Consider the following 16,530-nt stretch of genomic DNA (forward strand, 5'->3'; position numbering starts at 1 on the left):
GGACTTTTCCCTAACACAACGGCAACTTAGTGATCCTTTCCGGTGCTGAAGCGTTAGCCGTCAAACACGCTGGGAAATTCTTGAAGGAGGAAGCTTTGCACTGCGTTCACCCGCTGCAGATGTTGCTCGGGGGGTCATCTGTCGGACGGCGGGTGATGGAGTGGATTCTTCGCATACCTCCAGCCGCTGGGGGTCACTCAGTCAAAGGCAGTGTCAGCGTTAGTCCAAGTTCACACGCTTCCAGTGGTTACAACAAGCCCTCACCTGTTGTCTGCGGTCACAATAGGCGACTGAAGGCTGATGCAGGTGGTCTGCAGAGAGTTTGTCTCCAGAGAAAGTTTTTGTTTAAGTCTTTAGCTTTTGTACTTATGGTAAATTCATTTTTATTAAAACACAGCATTACCCATCCTAACGCAGGTGACATTTTAAAACTTTGTACATATATATAAAATAGAGATATTAGACAATTGTATTTTCTCCATATTTTATAATTTTCAAATTAAAACAATAGTTAACATTTTGGCAAAACTCACATAAGGCTACAGTACGTCTCTACACTAGCATGAAACTCCAAATCATCCACTCTGCTCCGCCCAGCGCTCCGTCTCCCTGCTCCACCATGCTCTACTACCATCTGCTATGATTTGCTGTATTTGATTTGCTTTAGTTTCATTTCTGTTTTTGGTTTTTAGGTAAGCTTTTACAACTTGTGTGGTGTCCCTTTCTTTGTCCACCCTTGAGTTGCCCTGTGACAAACTGAATCAACTGTGAAAAAACCAGACAAGAGACACACTAGATGATGCGCTCTCATCATGGATCTTTGTTCATGTTCATGTGAAGAGCCCACGTGAACATCTCTGTGCTGATCTTTTGGGGAAAAAACATTTTGGTAGATCCAGGCTCATGAGTTGTGAAGTGATGTGATGTTTTGAAACCGTGGAATAGGATCAAGACTCTAACCCTTTTGTTGTGAGTTGTTTGGCAGTGCTGGTAACTGAGTTGAATCTGAAACAGAACGGTACTCTTAGATGTCTGGGTGTACATTTGGACAATTTACAGTAGGAAAAGCACAAATGAGAAAATTAACTACATCTTATTTCTACTTAGCTGTTTCAGGGTTGCCTCACTGGGACACTGCAAAAGAACAGAGGCAGCATTAACGTTATTAGCAATGACAATTCAAAATGCCTGCTGTGGAAAAGGCTTTTTGACAGTGGTACCTGCTTAATTATTACAGCGGTATCTACACAAACAACTGATCAGTTTGTCATTTATCCATACACTAGTATCCAGTAGACAAACAGCCTTTTGTCTCTGGGGCCAAGGTGCAAAAGAAACAAACAATATGGACACAAAACTACAGAAAAGCTAATTATCCAATACCTGAGAGGACGACTCGAGACCTGCCAGGGGAAGGAAAAATGTTGTTCTCATGCTACATATTTCTAAAAGACCAACATCAGTTGTCAGCATGTTAAATCTGACGTCTGTACAAAACATACAGGCTGCATATACACACACTCTCACCTGTATAATAACAGGCAGAGCTTTTCAAATCACAAACAACATTACATCGGCTCCACACACCTGTCCCAAGTTATCATGAGTGTGACTGTTCTCTTATGGCTTACCTTGACTCTCCAAACACACAAAACACACACACACACACACACACACACACACACACACACACTGTACCATGACGTCATCCTGCGGTCAGCGGCAGGTCAGCAGAGTGTGTGCATCCCTGTAGAGACAGCGTCTCCCAACAGTCTTTTGTCTATGTGACATTTGAGTGACTGCACAGAAGAGGTTCAGACCCCTGCAAACCAATCTCTGGCACTGTGTGTGTGTGTGTGTCTTCGGCCTGTCAAAAAGCAGCACTCTTCAAAGAGAGAGTGCCCCATGTGTAGAGGTCAGGACTCTGGAGTGTGTATTGAGTGTATGGAGAACATTTGCATGTAGTGACAGATGAGCTGTGTGTGTGTGTGTTTGCACATGAGCATCCCTGAAGCAACAAAATCTAGGTGTGTGAAAGAGTCTTCTGATGTGAACATATTGTACGCACACACATGCAGAGGGTCCAGTTACACAGACCGAGGTCAGCAGCTGAAGCTAAGGTATCGGTGTCTTTGTGGCCGTCCTGGTTTGTCTGTGAACTTCTCAAAACAGAAACCTCTCCTTTATTCTGTCTTTCATTTGATTTCCTTTCCATCTCTGTGAATGACGGCATGAAAACAAACTTGTTACCTTTATTATTCCTGTCAACAAAATGTTGGTTTTATTGTTCTCTGTTCCCAAGCTGTACCCAGCAGTCAGGGTGTTTTTTTAGCTCGTAACTATCATATTGAATTTTCATTTGTTGCTGCAAATGTGTGTTTTTTTGGTGTCACACGCTATTTTGGGTAGTACATCAAAGCTAGGTGATGAAAAAAATGAAATCCAAATAAGTTGTAGTGACTGTGGTTTTTAAGTTATTCATGAGTGTCTGAGTATTTTTTTTTTTTTTTTTTTTTGCTATAATCTTAGTTTTAAAGGTTTCACTTGAACTGTGGTGTTTCCTGGTTCTCTCACTGTCTCTGCCTTGAATCTTAAATTCAAAGTTGATACACGCTTCATTCGCATCACGGACACACATATGGTTTTGATTAACAACCTAACAGTAATCAGAGTCAGATAGCAGCACATCAATGAAATGAGCTTTGACAGGTAGATAAACATTTTGACTTTAGTTTTCTATATTTTATCCCAAGGTTTCTTCACCTCTGCCTCTGTCTGCATTTTTTTGGGATTGTTCTTCTGATCACTCACTGTATTGAGGTGTTCTATCCTCTTTCCTTTAGGCTGTCGAAGCTCTGTGACAGTAAACGCTGAGTGTTTGTGCCTTGTCTCTTGCAGAATAAGATCCTGAACAGAACCGGCTGCTGTCCAGTTTGCACTGAAAGTGAGTAAGTCTTTCTCAACCCTCCAGCTTCCTCATTTCTCTCCTCGTGTTATTTAATAATCAAAGAAAAGTCTTGAACTAGAGGTGATAGTTAGCCAAAGTCAAATCTATGAATTGTCCTTGTTAAAGCTATGAAACCAGACCTCAGTCCAGCCACTGGAGCTTCACTTTCCCATGAACTTCAGTCCAGACTGTGGTTTGACCTCAGGTCATTTGTCTTCTGTTTTTAGCTGCAAACTGCAGCAAAAATCTCCCATAATAGCTGTAAATGTACCGTTTCAGGATTACAACGACTCTATAACCTCACTTCTTTATAACATAGAGTTTTATCACAGCACAGATCCTGGTTCCACGTCTGAGTGAGTTAGATTAGTGCCACATATTTCACCATTTATTGTAAATGATCTTTGTGCTGCTGCCTGTCAGGCATCAACATATTTCCTTTTTAAACCCTCATATTTTGGGTTGTTGCTAGTTGTCCTGGGACAGAGACAGCGACCAGGTGCTGTCCCACAGCTGTTTTTTTTTGTCGTTCTTTCCCACGTTTCCTCCATGCTTCTCTCTCTCTGTCTCTCTCTCTGCAGAGCCGGGTGTATGTACAGTATTTGGCGACCCTCACTACAACACTTTCGATGGCAGGACCTTTAACTTTCAGGGAACCTGTCAGTACATGCTGACTCGTGACTGTGGCAGCCTTCCTTCTGGAAGTCCAGGAAATAACATCAACATCAACAGCCCAGACTCCAGCTTCATGGTGGGACTGCAGTTTAAGTTGACATGACATTTTACAGGCTTTTAAGGGCCACATTGGCAGTTATGGTTTTCAGTGTCACTGATATCAATTTGTGCATCTCTTTTTAGCTTAGCTTAGCATAAACACTGGCAGCAGGGGGAAACTGCTAGCCTCTTCCCACTGATGGAATAATATGCTTCAGTAAGGATGGGACAATATATTAAAATTCAACATATTCCGATACAAAAAATGTCGCAATATGTATTGTTTTGTCTAGCGATACATATCGTGCGGTATCCATACACTAGCAACTTCATATTTTTTGTACGTAAGAATGCCAGTCAGTATATCTGGTTGTTCTTTACATAATCAAGCCAGAATTGTATCATGATTGAATCGAATCGTATGTCGTGCATTGAATCATATCGAGAAAAAGCCGCATCGTCCCATCCTGACTTTCTGGTGACTCCAAAGTTCTTTTTTTTACATGTGGTGACCTGTTAGCATAGGAGCTGGCCACCAAAACATCCAAGTCAGCTGGGTTTGCAAATGCTTTCCTATTTCTACCTGTGTTAAATATAGAGGAAAAAGATGTAAATAAAGAAACAGTCTCTCTAAACACTGTTGTCCTGATGGATCAGTTTTAACCCACACCCCGAGTTGTGAACCTCTATGTGAACAAGCCTGAATAACATTCATAACTTTGAGTGAACTTTACTTTTATTGTCTATTACTCACTCCCAGGTTTTGGTGAAGAATGACGCCCGGCGGACACGCTCCTTCTCCTGGACTCAGTCTGTTGAGGTGAGGCTTGGAGGTTTGATCCTCAGTCTCCACCAACACCTGACGGTCCGGAGGAATGGCACCCGTATCGCCCTGCCGTACCACGGCCCTGGGGTGCACATCGACCTGGATGGATACCTGCTCAAACTCACCACCATCGCAGGTCAGTAAACATCAGTCAGGTCACATTTTTTTACAAGGTCGCGATTTAATGCCGCACAAGGAAGGATTTTTATAAAAATATTCATCAGTTCTCATTAGTCTCAGGTGAATCTTGACAAGGTTAAACCTTTCTTCTCCTCCCTCAGGCTGTATACTGTTTAAATTTAAATACAAGCACTGTCAGTGTGTAATTGAAAGCAGCTGTAACAACATTTTGCTGCTGGACAAAACAATGACTAGTTTTTTCTACCACTTTTATGACAACTGATCCAATTCTGATGAAGACCATGGTGTTGACAGCTGTTGAAGCTACTAAATGGATTTTTATCAAGATAATATTGTCCAATTAAAAATGTGAAGACCAAAGGTCAACAATGAACAAGTGTGGTCTTTCTAAAAGACTCACACTTACTGACTTTGACCTTTAAAACACACAAAAGCAGTACTGCCCAAAGAAACTTACTTCAGTCTAATGTTAAGCTTTGTTCCTCCACCTCCGCCTGCAGGTCTGGAGATAACCTGGGATGGTGACAGTTTTGTGGAGGTGGTAGCAGCCCCCCACCTGCGCGGTCGCCTTTGTGGCCTCTGTGGCAACTACAATGGCCACAAGCGTGACGATACCATGGGAGGTGATGGCCAGTTCAAGTTCGATGTGGACGATTTTGCCGAGTCTTGGCGAGTCGAGGGAAACGAGGTTTGCTCTGGGCAGCCTGCGCCTCGCCGGCCGACGCCGTTCATGTGCCCGGGCAGTGTCAAAGTCAAATTTCGCGCCCATCGGGAGTGCCAGAAGATAAAGTCATGGGAGTTTCAGAAGTGCCACCGTGTGGTTGACTTCACCCCTTTCTACAGGTGAGGACAGAGTGAGCACGCTGTAGTGACAAATACAAACAATGTCCTGAAAGTGGACAGATGGTGACATCACAACCCCCATGTCCAAAAATACCAAAAGTCACTCATTTTTTTCAAAGAAAGGCTCTAATCACAAGTATACTCACTGTTACACAATATATACTGTACCTGCCATAAAAATATGTACAGTGTTTTTAAATAACGTAAAGTAACAGGTGCATTAACAAATACAATTCAATTTAACAGACAAACTAACTTGGACTTTAAAACCCAGGAAAACAAAGGTACACTTTGAAGAATGTGAATATGTACACACGTATCCATCTGTGGTTCTGAACAATGCTGTTCATGTAAACTACCCTCTGCCCAAAAACCTGGCACTAAACCAAACCAAATCCTGCCCTTTGCAGGTCGTGTGTGACAGATATGTGCGAGTGTCCGGTCCATAAAAACTGCTACTGCGAGTCCTTCATCGCCTACAGCCGAGCCTGCGAGAGGGAGGGAGTGCCTGTCCTCTGGAGGCCTGACACCACCTGTATGGGTGAGTGGCAGCACCGGTGACTCAATAATAAATCTCATGAGATGAAAAGTTAAAGACGGGGTATAATATTAAATGATCATAGACAACTTTCAGCAAACATCAACACTGTTTGCTTTTTCAAACTGGATGAACATGGCAGCTTTTAGGAATACGCTGCCACATTTTTTCCTAAACTAACCACCTCCATCAGCTTCTGAATAAAGTTGAAGCAAAATAATTCCACTTAATAATTTAAATTTCACCCTGTGGAGTTCAAATATTTGTACTTTACTTGAGTATTTCCATGTCCTGCCACTTCATCCTTGGACTTCACTTCATGTCAGAGACAAACCTTGTACTTTTTACTGCACTACATGTATTTAATAACTTCAGTTCCTTTTCAGAATCAGATAAATCAAACCAAACACACTTAGAATCATCAGACTCTATTGATCCTGGTGGGAAATCCACCAGCTACCCAGCAGGATGTAAAGTACTTGACAGTATAAGTATATAAGGTAGTTAACATCAGCTCCACCATAATGCATCAGTCATTATGATCCAATCCATAGACATTAATGTGAAATGGGCCATTCTGCAGGATGACTGCTGGTACTGTTGGTAATTCAAGTATATTTTGATGCTAATACTTTTACTTAAGTAACATTTTGAATGCGGGATTGTTTTTTTTTACCTGTAACAGAGTAGTTCTGTACTGTGGTATTACTGCTTTTACTTCAGCAAACAATCTTCCACCAGTAATTAAATTAGGATTCACATCAGCATTACTACAGCTGATTGGCTGAACCTTTCACCTTCTCTTCCCTCCCATCAGCCACCCAATGTAAACACGGAGCCGTGTACGATACCTGCGGCCCGGGCTGCACCAAAACCTGCGACAACTGGAACGAGATTGGACCGTGCCAGAAGCCCTGCGTGGCTGGCTGCCACTGTCCCGCCAACCTGGTGCTGTTCCAGGGACGCTGCATCAAACCCACATCATGCCCCGGACGGTGACCTTTGTGATCAGGGTGGGAGGGGCGAGTAGATTAGGAAGGGTCATTTAGTTTCAAAACTCTAGAGGCCAAACTTGTTGAGAAGAATTTGGGAGGACACTAAAGGGTCTGAAGTCGACTGACGTGACGCAGCAAAGTACTCGGGGTCCATATCTTCACAAGGAGGTGCACTGCAGTAATACTACGCTGGTGGACTGAAGATATGGATGGGAGGCTGACGCTCGCTGTTCTATGGCCTCTTGCAATATCATGTACTGTTCCAGCACCAGTCCCCATCTCAGGAGCTGCTAGTTTCAGCCTTGTAGAGGAACTGAACTCCCAGGACAACTCAGGGGCCCTGTGTGAACTTTACGAACTCCATCATCTGAGGAGGGTTTGACATGCTGCTACAGACCTTCATGAAACAATGTGGGCCAGCGGACTCCTATTGGAGCCAACATGGCATCCGAATTTCTCTCACTTTAAAGTGGGAAACTGAGCATCCGCATTTGGATTCAAAGTAAAGAAACTCTGATTCATCATATCACTCTTCCCTCATGATCTCTATCTGATCATTTCCTACAGTAAGCTAGCCAGATTTATATGAAAGTCAAACAGCTTTTATATAATTATTGTTCTAATTATTATTTGTTGTTGATGTTGTTAATTTATATATCGGTCAAATGACGTCGTAGCAAGAGCCAGAATCATAATTATAACTACATTACAAGTGATTTAAAGGTAAACAAAAGTTATTTATGTATTTGCTGTGTACTGTTGTGTTACTGTTTGAAGAGAATTGCCCAAATGTGACTCAGCTGTTGCACCATCACAGAGACAAAGTGCTGCATTGTGTTATGCTCCGTGTACAAGTTGTTGTGGATAGTATCAAAGTGAAGGTGTTCATCTGAGCAAAATGTTTCATTTGACGATAATTATTTAAGATCACTAATATAATCTTTTATCACGGTTCAGTTCTGACTGCTGTCTTTACTCTTTAAAGTGTTGAGATCTTCAGTAACTGAACTGAAGGTCGCTGAATTGAATGCACAAAGAAGTGGGAAAACTGAAGGGGGGGGGCTTTTCTTCCATCTTTGCTTCTTTCTTGTGGAAAACAGTTCAGAGGGGGGAAAAAAAATCACACTTTGAACAATTTATGGCCATGCAACCTCTGACAAGTTAATTTTGCTTCATATTAAGCAAAATAGTTTGAGAAACACTGATTTGGAGGTTGAAAGGTTTTTTTTGCTTTAAACTATATTCCAGAAAACGACCACAGTCTTTCATAATGATATGAACTGCAGATCAGAAGGCTCCCCTTATCTCAGGAGTAAATCTGAGACTACTGCCATGCGATCTGTTTTATCGTCCACTGTGACACAGAACAACGACTGTGGCGGCCAGGAGGTGGTGTGGATGTTGGAAAGTTGCAGAAGAAAACAGAGGCAGGCCAAGCAGGGCAAACGCCACGGTATCGATGCAGAGGTGAGGTGCACGTCAGCCGTCACACACAGCTATTAACCCACTTAGGTCAAAATTAATTTACAGTATAAGAAAAAATGAAATGTTAAACATTTGTTTTAAATACATTTGCACACTTTTAATACACACCATATTTGTACAAACATATTTCACATCAATCTACCACTAAAACACGTTCATTAGACAACAGAAGTGTGATACAATCTTCAGAGGAAATTCCACAGTGGAAAATTACACCTGCTTCAGCGGCTTGTTTATTCAACAGTTCAAGATATCGAAGAGTTTCATTTCAAAATACTGCATCTCCATTTATATTAACCACAACGTTCATTACTAAATATTCAAAAATACTGATAGTAACATTCTCTAAGTATTTAATAAAATGTACGCTACCAGTCAAACATCTGGACACTTTCCCATTCAATTCAATGGGAATTGTGTGTCCAAACTGTGTATACACAATGGACTGCATCAGTGGGAGATGTCGGCGGCGGCAGAGGTTCCTCACATCACTGACTCTGAATTTATATAGTGAGATGCTGATGTGAGTGGGTTTTCTCACTTGGCTGCACACAATGTGGCAACACGCTGCGTCTGAACCTATATATTATTTACTACTATAGTAAATACCAGTTGTATGTACAAAATTAGTTACACGTCTCTCTACACTTGCCAGTAATGATGCAAAACAATTCTGATTCCTAAGGGTCTGAAATTTCGGTTTACATCTCAATAAAAACAGCGTGTCTGTTATGTAGGCAACTATCTCTGTCTGAGCTGCTGGTTTGACTGAAAGAGCTGTTGTTTCTCTAGTGTTTTTGTCCCTCTGCATATGAATGCAGTCATGCAGAAGGATCTCCAACATCGTATCTACACAACGCAGCACGTCAGAGAGGCAGAAGCTTCAGTTCAGTATCATGAGTAGATCACCTGCATTTTGACAGCGCTACGAGCCCAACACACAAACACAGTAATTAAAAGTAGACCATGAAATAGTAGAGAACAGACTTGAAGCCACTTAGAGTCATAGTAATGTGGTCTGTGTGGACAGCTACAGTCTGTCACGTGACTAAAAAAACGTGGATGAAACACCTTTTCTCTGATGCCAGACGTGTGCCTGTATTTTCAGACAATGACTGATACCACCTCCATCTGATAAAAAGATTGTTTAGTCAGATTGTTTGTGGAGTCAGCAAAGAGAGGACATCCGTTGACATTTGACCATTTTGTCCTGCAACTTTTTTTGTTGTTGCCACGTCCTGAAAATGATCATTTCATTATAATTCAGTTTCTCCGTTAAATTTGACCTTTGTCAGGCTGAAAACGCTCCATTACAGAAAACATATTGTTGGACTGAAGTTCACTCCAGTCATTTTGTAATGAAACTCTTTGATGTGTTTGACTGTGGATTGTTGCACTGAATTAACAATGATATACAGTCCGACCAATACCAAATGATACTCACTAGCAACAGTGAACCATCGCTGACGGCACAACACAATCAGCCCCAGACACAAGCAAAGGGAACACACATACGGACATGACACTGTAACACTGCACATGATGTGGAGCAGTCCAACTCTTTGGCTTTTTCAGAAAATGACACATTCACCTTCATTTCCAAACTGAAATGCTGTAAGGCATGGAATAGTACTAAGGTATGAGTAGTATATGAAACACCCGGATCAAAAATAAGATCTTCTCTGTCTGAACAAAATGACATACGACTGACACAACCAACTCTAAATGAACAGTGGTCATTTAGAAAGAACAGGAACCAAAGCTCTTTACCATATTCAATCCTGTGTTGTTTGGGGTTTCAGGGTTTTTAAAGTTAAATGCTCCCATTCCTCAGATATACTGCAGGCATGCTGATTAATGACTGTGATAGATTTAATATCATCAGTAACCCTTTCAAACATTGCTATAACTGCTTATAGCTGGAGTGTTTGTGACATTTGTAATATTCACTGATCACATGAGCGAGAGGATGATACTAAAACACTTTTAAGCCTTTTCATCTGACCGTCACAGCAACTAACGTAAAGAGATCCCTAACACAAAATGTATTTGTGTTAAAAAGTTTCCACTCCAGCCAGTGCAGGCTCAAACTGCGACCATATTTGGCCAATGCCACCAAACTCTGCAGCTCAGTTGGGACTTTTAGCCATTTTAGCTCATTGTTTTGGATTCTCCAGCTGCACACAGATTATATGTCTGGCTTTATAAACTGCAGCAGCTGTTTCCAGCAAACGAGCTTATACAATGAGAAGGTAAAATGTTCAGCACTGCATGGCAGAGAGCCAAAGCAGGTGAAGCATTTAAACAGCCAGATACTTTACTCAGAGGTCAGTGGAGCCCAAACCAAAGCTAGCAGGAGAGTGAACACTGGACTTACATTCAACTGTTTGCTAACACATTAGCAATGACATCATTATGAGCTGATATTTTTTTTCTGTGAACGTTTTTTCTGCCCCCTGGTGGTGCTGCAAATACTGTACCATGTGGCCCTAAATATCAGCACGCCATTGAAATGTCACATTTCCTGTGAGGTTGTTAGTAAAAAAAAAAAAAAGCACTGAAACTCATAACCCACACAGCCAAAATCTGATTTTCACAACAGCAAACTGTCAGTTAGTTTAGCTAATGTCCTCTGTAACTAAAAAACAAGATTGTCAAGCTCAATATTTCTTACTGTCAGCAAATCTCAACAATTGATCATATTAACGAGTGCTGTGTGATACATCTTGTTCATCTGTACCACAGAGCTCCACTGCTGTCTAAAACTATTACATGTTACACTGCTCACGTTATTCATCACCACGAACACACACACTGTAGTTTATTTTGGCGCAGTCCCATCCACACTGTCCTGCCCCAAATACTCAGTAGAGCACCAAATGCGTATTAATCCTCTGTTGGAAATAGTCCCCAAGAAATGCTCTGTTTGAGTAATGTTTGCTAAAATCCAGTTTACATAGCTGTTATGAAAAAAAAAAAGAAACTTGTTTGGTGAGTCATGTTAAAGATGTACTCCTTACTTAATTTACTCTCTGAGGAATCAGTGAGCTTAGAACTGAGAGCCACACACAGGGCAGGGAGGTCAGAGAGCATTCATGGGAATTGGTGACAATAAGGAAAAAACCAGAGTGACAGGTTTATTCCTGAATAAAGTCTGAAAAAGCCTTTAAGTTAGTTATGATCTTTACTGGGATTCATGTCTACATTTAAACTAAAAGGCGTTGAGATAAGGAAGGCACAGGCACAGGCACACTTACTAACAGAGTAGCAGATGGCACCACATAAGGGTTGTGTTACTCATTCACGGGGTATCTCTACAATTTTTGTATTCTTAGCACACTGATAAAAACGTGACAGTGATGCAGAAAGGCCTCTTACAACCTTCTCTGATAAACAGCGACACAAGGGGAGAGGAAAAGCGCTTGAACACAAACCTCAACCAAAACACATGACACAAGAAGATAAAACTAGATACTCTAAGTACAGAAAATATGTATGTGCACTCTGCTATATAATCTCCCATACTCATCAGATTTCTTCTTCTAAAGCTTTGCTATATAAAACAAAAATATACATCTAATAAAAAATACACTCTTAAAGCTCCAGGCTGGCCAGGATATGCTCAAATCAAATAAAAGTTATACACCTGGGGTCAGCTACCACAGCAAAGGAACAGGTGAATCAGGCAGAGGAGGAGGAGGAGGAGGAGGCATTGGGGAAGAGACAGAGACTGACCAGCAGAGGACTCAGTTGTCATCACTGTCACTGCCTGACTCGCTGAGCTGAAGGTCGTTTCCTGTGAACATAGAACGTTGTTTATTGGACAATTTTATAATGAGACAAAGATCGATTCAGAAAACTGATGCTGAATCTCTGTGTCATCTCAAGGCTGCGGACTAATAATGTGTGCTCACATACCAAGATACACGTTTGGACCACAGGCACAGCACAGGACCTAATTAATATGAGATCATGAACTCTTTGAATTGGAGGCTTTTACTTATTTTCCCCTTTGTTTACAGGTGCAGTTTTTGGCACTGCCACTAAACGTCTTCAGTAGTCAGGCCACATATTGTTATTTTCAGAGTAAATATTTCAGTTTTTGCCTCTATGCCCACAGGTTTCCACACTATAGATGTAGAGTATATGGAGGGAAGAGTCAGTGTCACAGGAAATGGCACAATATGTGTGATGTTGTCAGTCAAACTGCTCCTTTGCAGAGTTAGTACTAAATATTTTTCATAAGATTTAATATGTATTTTTTTGTCTTCCAGGATTTTCAGGAGCTGATTTCTTTCCAGCTGTGAGTAGCCCCTCGATTTCCTTTATACACTGCACTGTGTGCCTCAGCAGTTCACTCCAAATTGGCCATATTTAGTCCATATGCTGTTTGAGTATACTTTATACTTTCAACATATATTTTAACTTTTCTAGTACGAGGCTATTTTTTACATCAAAGTCCAGTCACATTAGCATTAGCAGTTTGAGGTGTTACAACACAGATGACTATCACCTGGATTAGTATAGATACTCAAAAAACAAAACAAACAAGCATCTAAATATGATGATTATGAAGCAGAATTAGAATTTACAGTGTCTCGATATATGAAAGAGTGAGATACACAGGTTTCAGGAGTATGTGTGTATGATGACTGTGTGTTACAATGTGTGTTATGAGATGGAAAGAAAGAGATTGTATTTTTGACACAAATTGTATCAGTCCAGTTAAAAAGATTAATATCATGGCACCTCCATATCTGGGCAGTAGAAAGGGGCTACTGGCATTGGCCCCAAATAAATTATTTTGAGTAGCCCTCAACAGCAAATCGTCCATGTGTATCTGCAAAGAAATATCTGCTAACAGCAAAGTGCTGCTGTAGCATAGTGTTGTTGGACAAAAATATTTTATTCATGCATTCCCCTCTTCCTTGTCTCTGACCCAGTGCATGCTGGGATGAGCTACAGCCTCCCGCTACCCTGAACAGGATTAGCAGCAGACCCTCAGATACCCACGGAGTGTGTTCATGAGCTGGTTGTTGCCCTGCTGCCGGTCGCCTCCTCCGTTGGCCATTGGCTGGCGGGTGGGCGAGGTCTGGCTCATAGGTCGGGGGGCGTCGTGCTCGCCGTCACTGCTGCTGCTGTCGTCACCGCTCCCAGAGGCGCTGGCTGAGTCAGAGGAGCTGCTGCTACCACTGCTGCTCATCTGTTCTATCACCTCCACCTCTGCTCGCAGCTCTGTCAACAAGGCTCCATGGGTTAACATGAAACCCACAGACATGGAGACAAGTCCCCCCCTCATTTCTACTAACTAATTTAATGACAGATTTGTTCAAACACAGCATACATGTCATGTGAAATGATATATTCTGTGTTATTATTATGCTAGGATTTAAGTGTACAGGAAAGCCTGCCTGTCCTTTGGCTGCACTTTCTCACCTCTCTTGATGTCGTCAAGCTGAGGCTCTGGGGAAGGGTTATCCTTAGAAGGAGATGGGGAGGTTTTGACTCCGGCCCCAGGCTTAGTGGGTGCTCTGAACTGTGAGCTGGCCTGGCTGGAGCGGGCCGACTGCTGCTCGATCCGGGCCTGAATCTTACTACTGCCCTCCGCCCTGAAAAAAACAAGAACACAGCAGATGAAAATATTGTTAAATACACAGCACATTAAATTTGGTGCAATAGCAATCAGTGTCCAACAGGTGGAGCTGCAGACATCTGATAACAACTTTAAAGCATCAAAAGACTGGATATCTATAAATTATCGTGGATGAAGAAATGTAAACAAACAAATGATCTGACACCGCTACAAAGAAAGCACTGGTCCCAGTTTCTCTGAAGTTTGAGCTCTCACCTAGTTTTCTTGACCTGAATGCTGCTGCTCAGCTTCTCCAGCACAAATTCCCCAGTGTCGTGGTTAATAATGAGCACACAGTCCTTCTGGTATGGCCGCTTGTTTCCCTTGAATACTGTCATGGGAGGCGTGGAGCCCTGGAAGAACAACAATAATTTAAATATGCATCACCTCTGTTTGTTTTACCAGACCTTATGGCACAAATGATCATAATGATTCATTATAAATGTATCAGCAGTTATCTCGATTTCCTTGACACTTCAGTTGACCTACAGGTACCTCCACATCTTACTGGTATTAGCTCAGATGAGACAAGATGCCTCTACTATTTTCATTCTTCTGTCTGTAGTTTTACAAAGGCTACCATAAATTTTAACACAGATTTTCTTCTTTCCAAGCAGCAGCTGTGTTTAATATTCACTTGCACTCTTTTGACATTTTCATAAAAGGCACATGATCACCGTGAACATTTAATCATCTTGTCAATCAAGTCAATGCTGTGTTTTCATCATATTTCAAGTGAACTTAAAAGTAGGAATGTTTTAAAAATCATCTTTTACATTTACTTCATGAATGTTGTGTCGCAGTCTTTTTCTCAACATCCACATCCGCTCATTGTTTGGGTTTGATTTTTTGAAAACGTAGAAAATCTTGTAATACTGTTCGGTAGTACTGTAATCAAAAGGTGGGTGAAAGACTGTTTTGCTAGAAAAAGAAAAAATATTTCCTGCTCTTATTTATTTATAGAAGGAAAAGAGCAACAGGCAGTCTTACTGGAATATGAGGTAATGTTATGGTAACTTCATCTCCTTTCCCAACTTGTAGCTCTCCCTCACAGCTTGTGTCAATAGATGCAGGTTTGAAGTCATCTGTAAAAGGAGAGTATTGGATAATTCATCCAGGTGCTGGTCAAAAGCAGGTAATGCAAAACAATCAAAGCTCATATAGTCCTAATCCATGTAGTATAATGTTTAAAATGTCAGAATGTGCTGGATTCTGATAATGTTATTTCAAGTTAAAATAATCTGTTAATAATGTATCTTTCTTTTTTACACAACATAATCTAAACATTTTTATTCTTGGAAAACAAACTCTGAAATAAAAATCTGTTTATAAATTGCCTCAAACTGACTTATATTTCCACATTGCAATGTCCTGTTAATTACATATATACCATGCATGCATAAGATTTGTTGCACTTACAAAGTATAAGTGAAATTCTGAAGTTGTCTCAAAGCTGAGTTAGTGTGCACTAAGCCCTTTCTTAAGTTTTTTTAAGAACAATACCTCACCAAAAATAAAAGGAACAAAACTATCTCACAAAATCTGAACAATTCAGATGTCACATTAGTCCTTATTCATGCAAATGGCAACACAGAAGCACCCTGGTTAAAGAGCACATCCAACAAAGTCCAACTTATAAACAAGTATAGACAGAAATGCCATTAAAAGATCAGGAAACAACATGTTTTTGAACTGGACTAGTGTACTAGTACTTTGCACCCCTCCCATATAACGTTAGTTCACAAAACAGATCTAATATAAGAAGCAGTGACACCCCCACTCATCTATAACCTGAGAGTCGTCTGAATATGCTGTAAAGTCAACTCAGTGGGTGTAACAATAGTTTTCTATGCAAATTACAGAATTTTCATATCCGCATAATTGGCTAGGTTGTGTGAGAGACAGCCTCCCCGTCCATGTGAGCGACCTAATCTCACACAATAGTTTATTTAACACCGCGCGGCTCAAGGTTTCTCCTCACACAGCGCGTTTTTCACACTCACATCTGATGGTGTGAAAGGAAGATTTTGGCCTCTTCTCAAAGCTTTCTCCGAGCTTCAAAACATGCTCCTCTTTGTCCAGCAATGGATTCGTACTCCCGTTCATGTTTGATTTAGTATTTAAAATTTCTCATTTAACTACGATAGTCTAACGAGCCGAACCGTTTCTCAAACTTCAGGGAGATTATAATGAGAAGCCAAACTATAGGACAAAGTTAGCTTACTGTTGCTAACATTTAGCAAAACATTAATGTCGTCACTCCTCTTCCGGTTTTAGTCCGGCGATAAAATGCGGTAGAAATTAGTTACGTTAGCAGCCCTGCTTTTTTAAAATAAAATATAAAGATTGTTGATGAATGATTTGTACAACACATTACATAATTAATCGTAAAATACACTCTTTAATTTT

At 41.0% G+C, this 16,530-nt stretch overlaps 2 protein-coding genes across 2 annotated transcripts in view; one reads left to right on the forward strand and one right to left on the reverse strand.

Annotated features, from left to right (window-relative positions):
* The window catches only part of bmper (BMP binding endothelial regulator), a 31,630-nt gene extending 23,670 nt beyond the window's left edge, over positions 1 to 7,960 (forward strand). Inside the window, exons 11-16 of the mRNA XM_020615493.1 lie at positions 2,899 to 2,944; positions 3,529 to 3,698; positions 4,422 to 4,623; positions 5,129 to 5,471; positions 5,882 to 6,012; positions 6,827 to 7,960. Of these exons, the coding sequence (XP_020471149.1) occupies positions 2,899 to 2,944; positions 3,529 to 3,698; positions 4,422 to 4,623; positions 5,129 to 5,471; positions 5,882 to 6,012; positions 6,827 to 7,008 (1,074 nt within the window). The 3' untranslated portion in view covers positions 7,009 to 7,960. The remainder of the gene's footprint in view (positions 1 to 2,898; positions 2,945 to 3,528; positions 3,699 to 4,421; positions 4,624 to 5,128; positions 5,472 to 5,881; positions 6,013 to 6,826) is intronic.
* Positions 7,961 to 8,585: 625 nt separating this feature from the next.
* On the reverse strand, positions 8,586 to 16,441 carry eaf1 (ELL associated factor 1). The gene is made up of 6 exons (XM_020615550.1): positions 16,125 to 16,441; positions 15,112 to 15,206; positions 14,338 to 14,474; positions 13,926 to 14,098; positions 13,503 to 13,724; positions 8,586 to 12,285 (listed from the first exon to the last, which is right to left on the reverse strand). The coding sequence occupies exons 1-6, from the start codon at positions 16,225 to 16,227 to the stop codon at positions 12,236 to 12,238; spliced, it is 780 nt and encodes a 259-aa protein (XP_020471206.1). The 5' UTR covers positions 16,228 to 16,441; the 3' UTR covers positions 8,586 to 12,235.
* Between the last annotated feature and the right edge of the window lie 89 nt (positions 16,442 to 16,530).

This window comes from Monopterus albus, unplaced genomic scaffold (assembly GCF_001952655.1).
Source record: "Monopterus albus unplaced genomic scaffold, M_albus_1.0 scaffold166.1, whole genome shotgun sequence".
NCBI lineage: Eukaryota > Metazoa > Chordata > Actinopteri > Synbranchiformes > Synbranchidae > Monopterus > Monopterus albus.

Coding starts and splice junctions, on each gene's coding strand:
- eaf1 (XM_020615550.1), bottom strand. CDS start 16,227: ATGAACGGGAGTACGAATCCATTGCTGGACAAAGAGGAGCATGTTTTG. Junction 15,207..16,124: donor TTCCTTTCACACCATCAGAT/GTGAGTGTGAAA, acceptor CTCCTTTTACAG/ATGACTTCAAACCTGCATCT. Junction 13,725..13,925: donor GCTTGACGACATCAAGAGAG/GTGAGAAAGTGC, acceptor CCTTGTTGACAG/AGCTGCGAGCAGAGGTGGAG.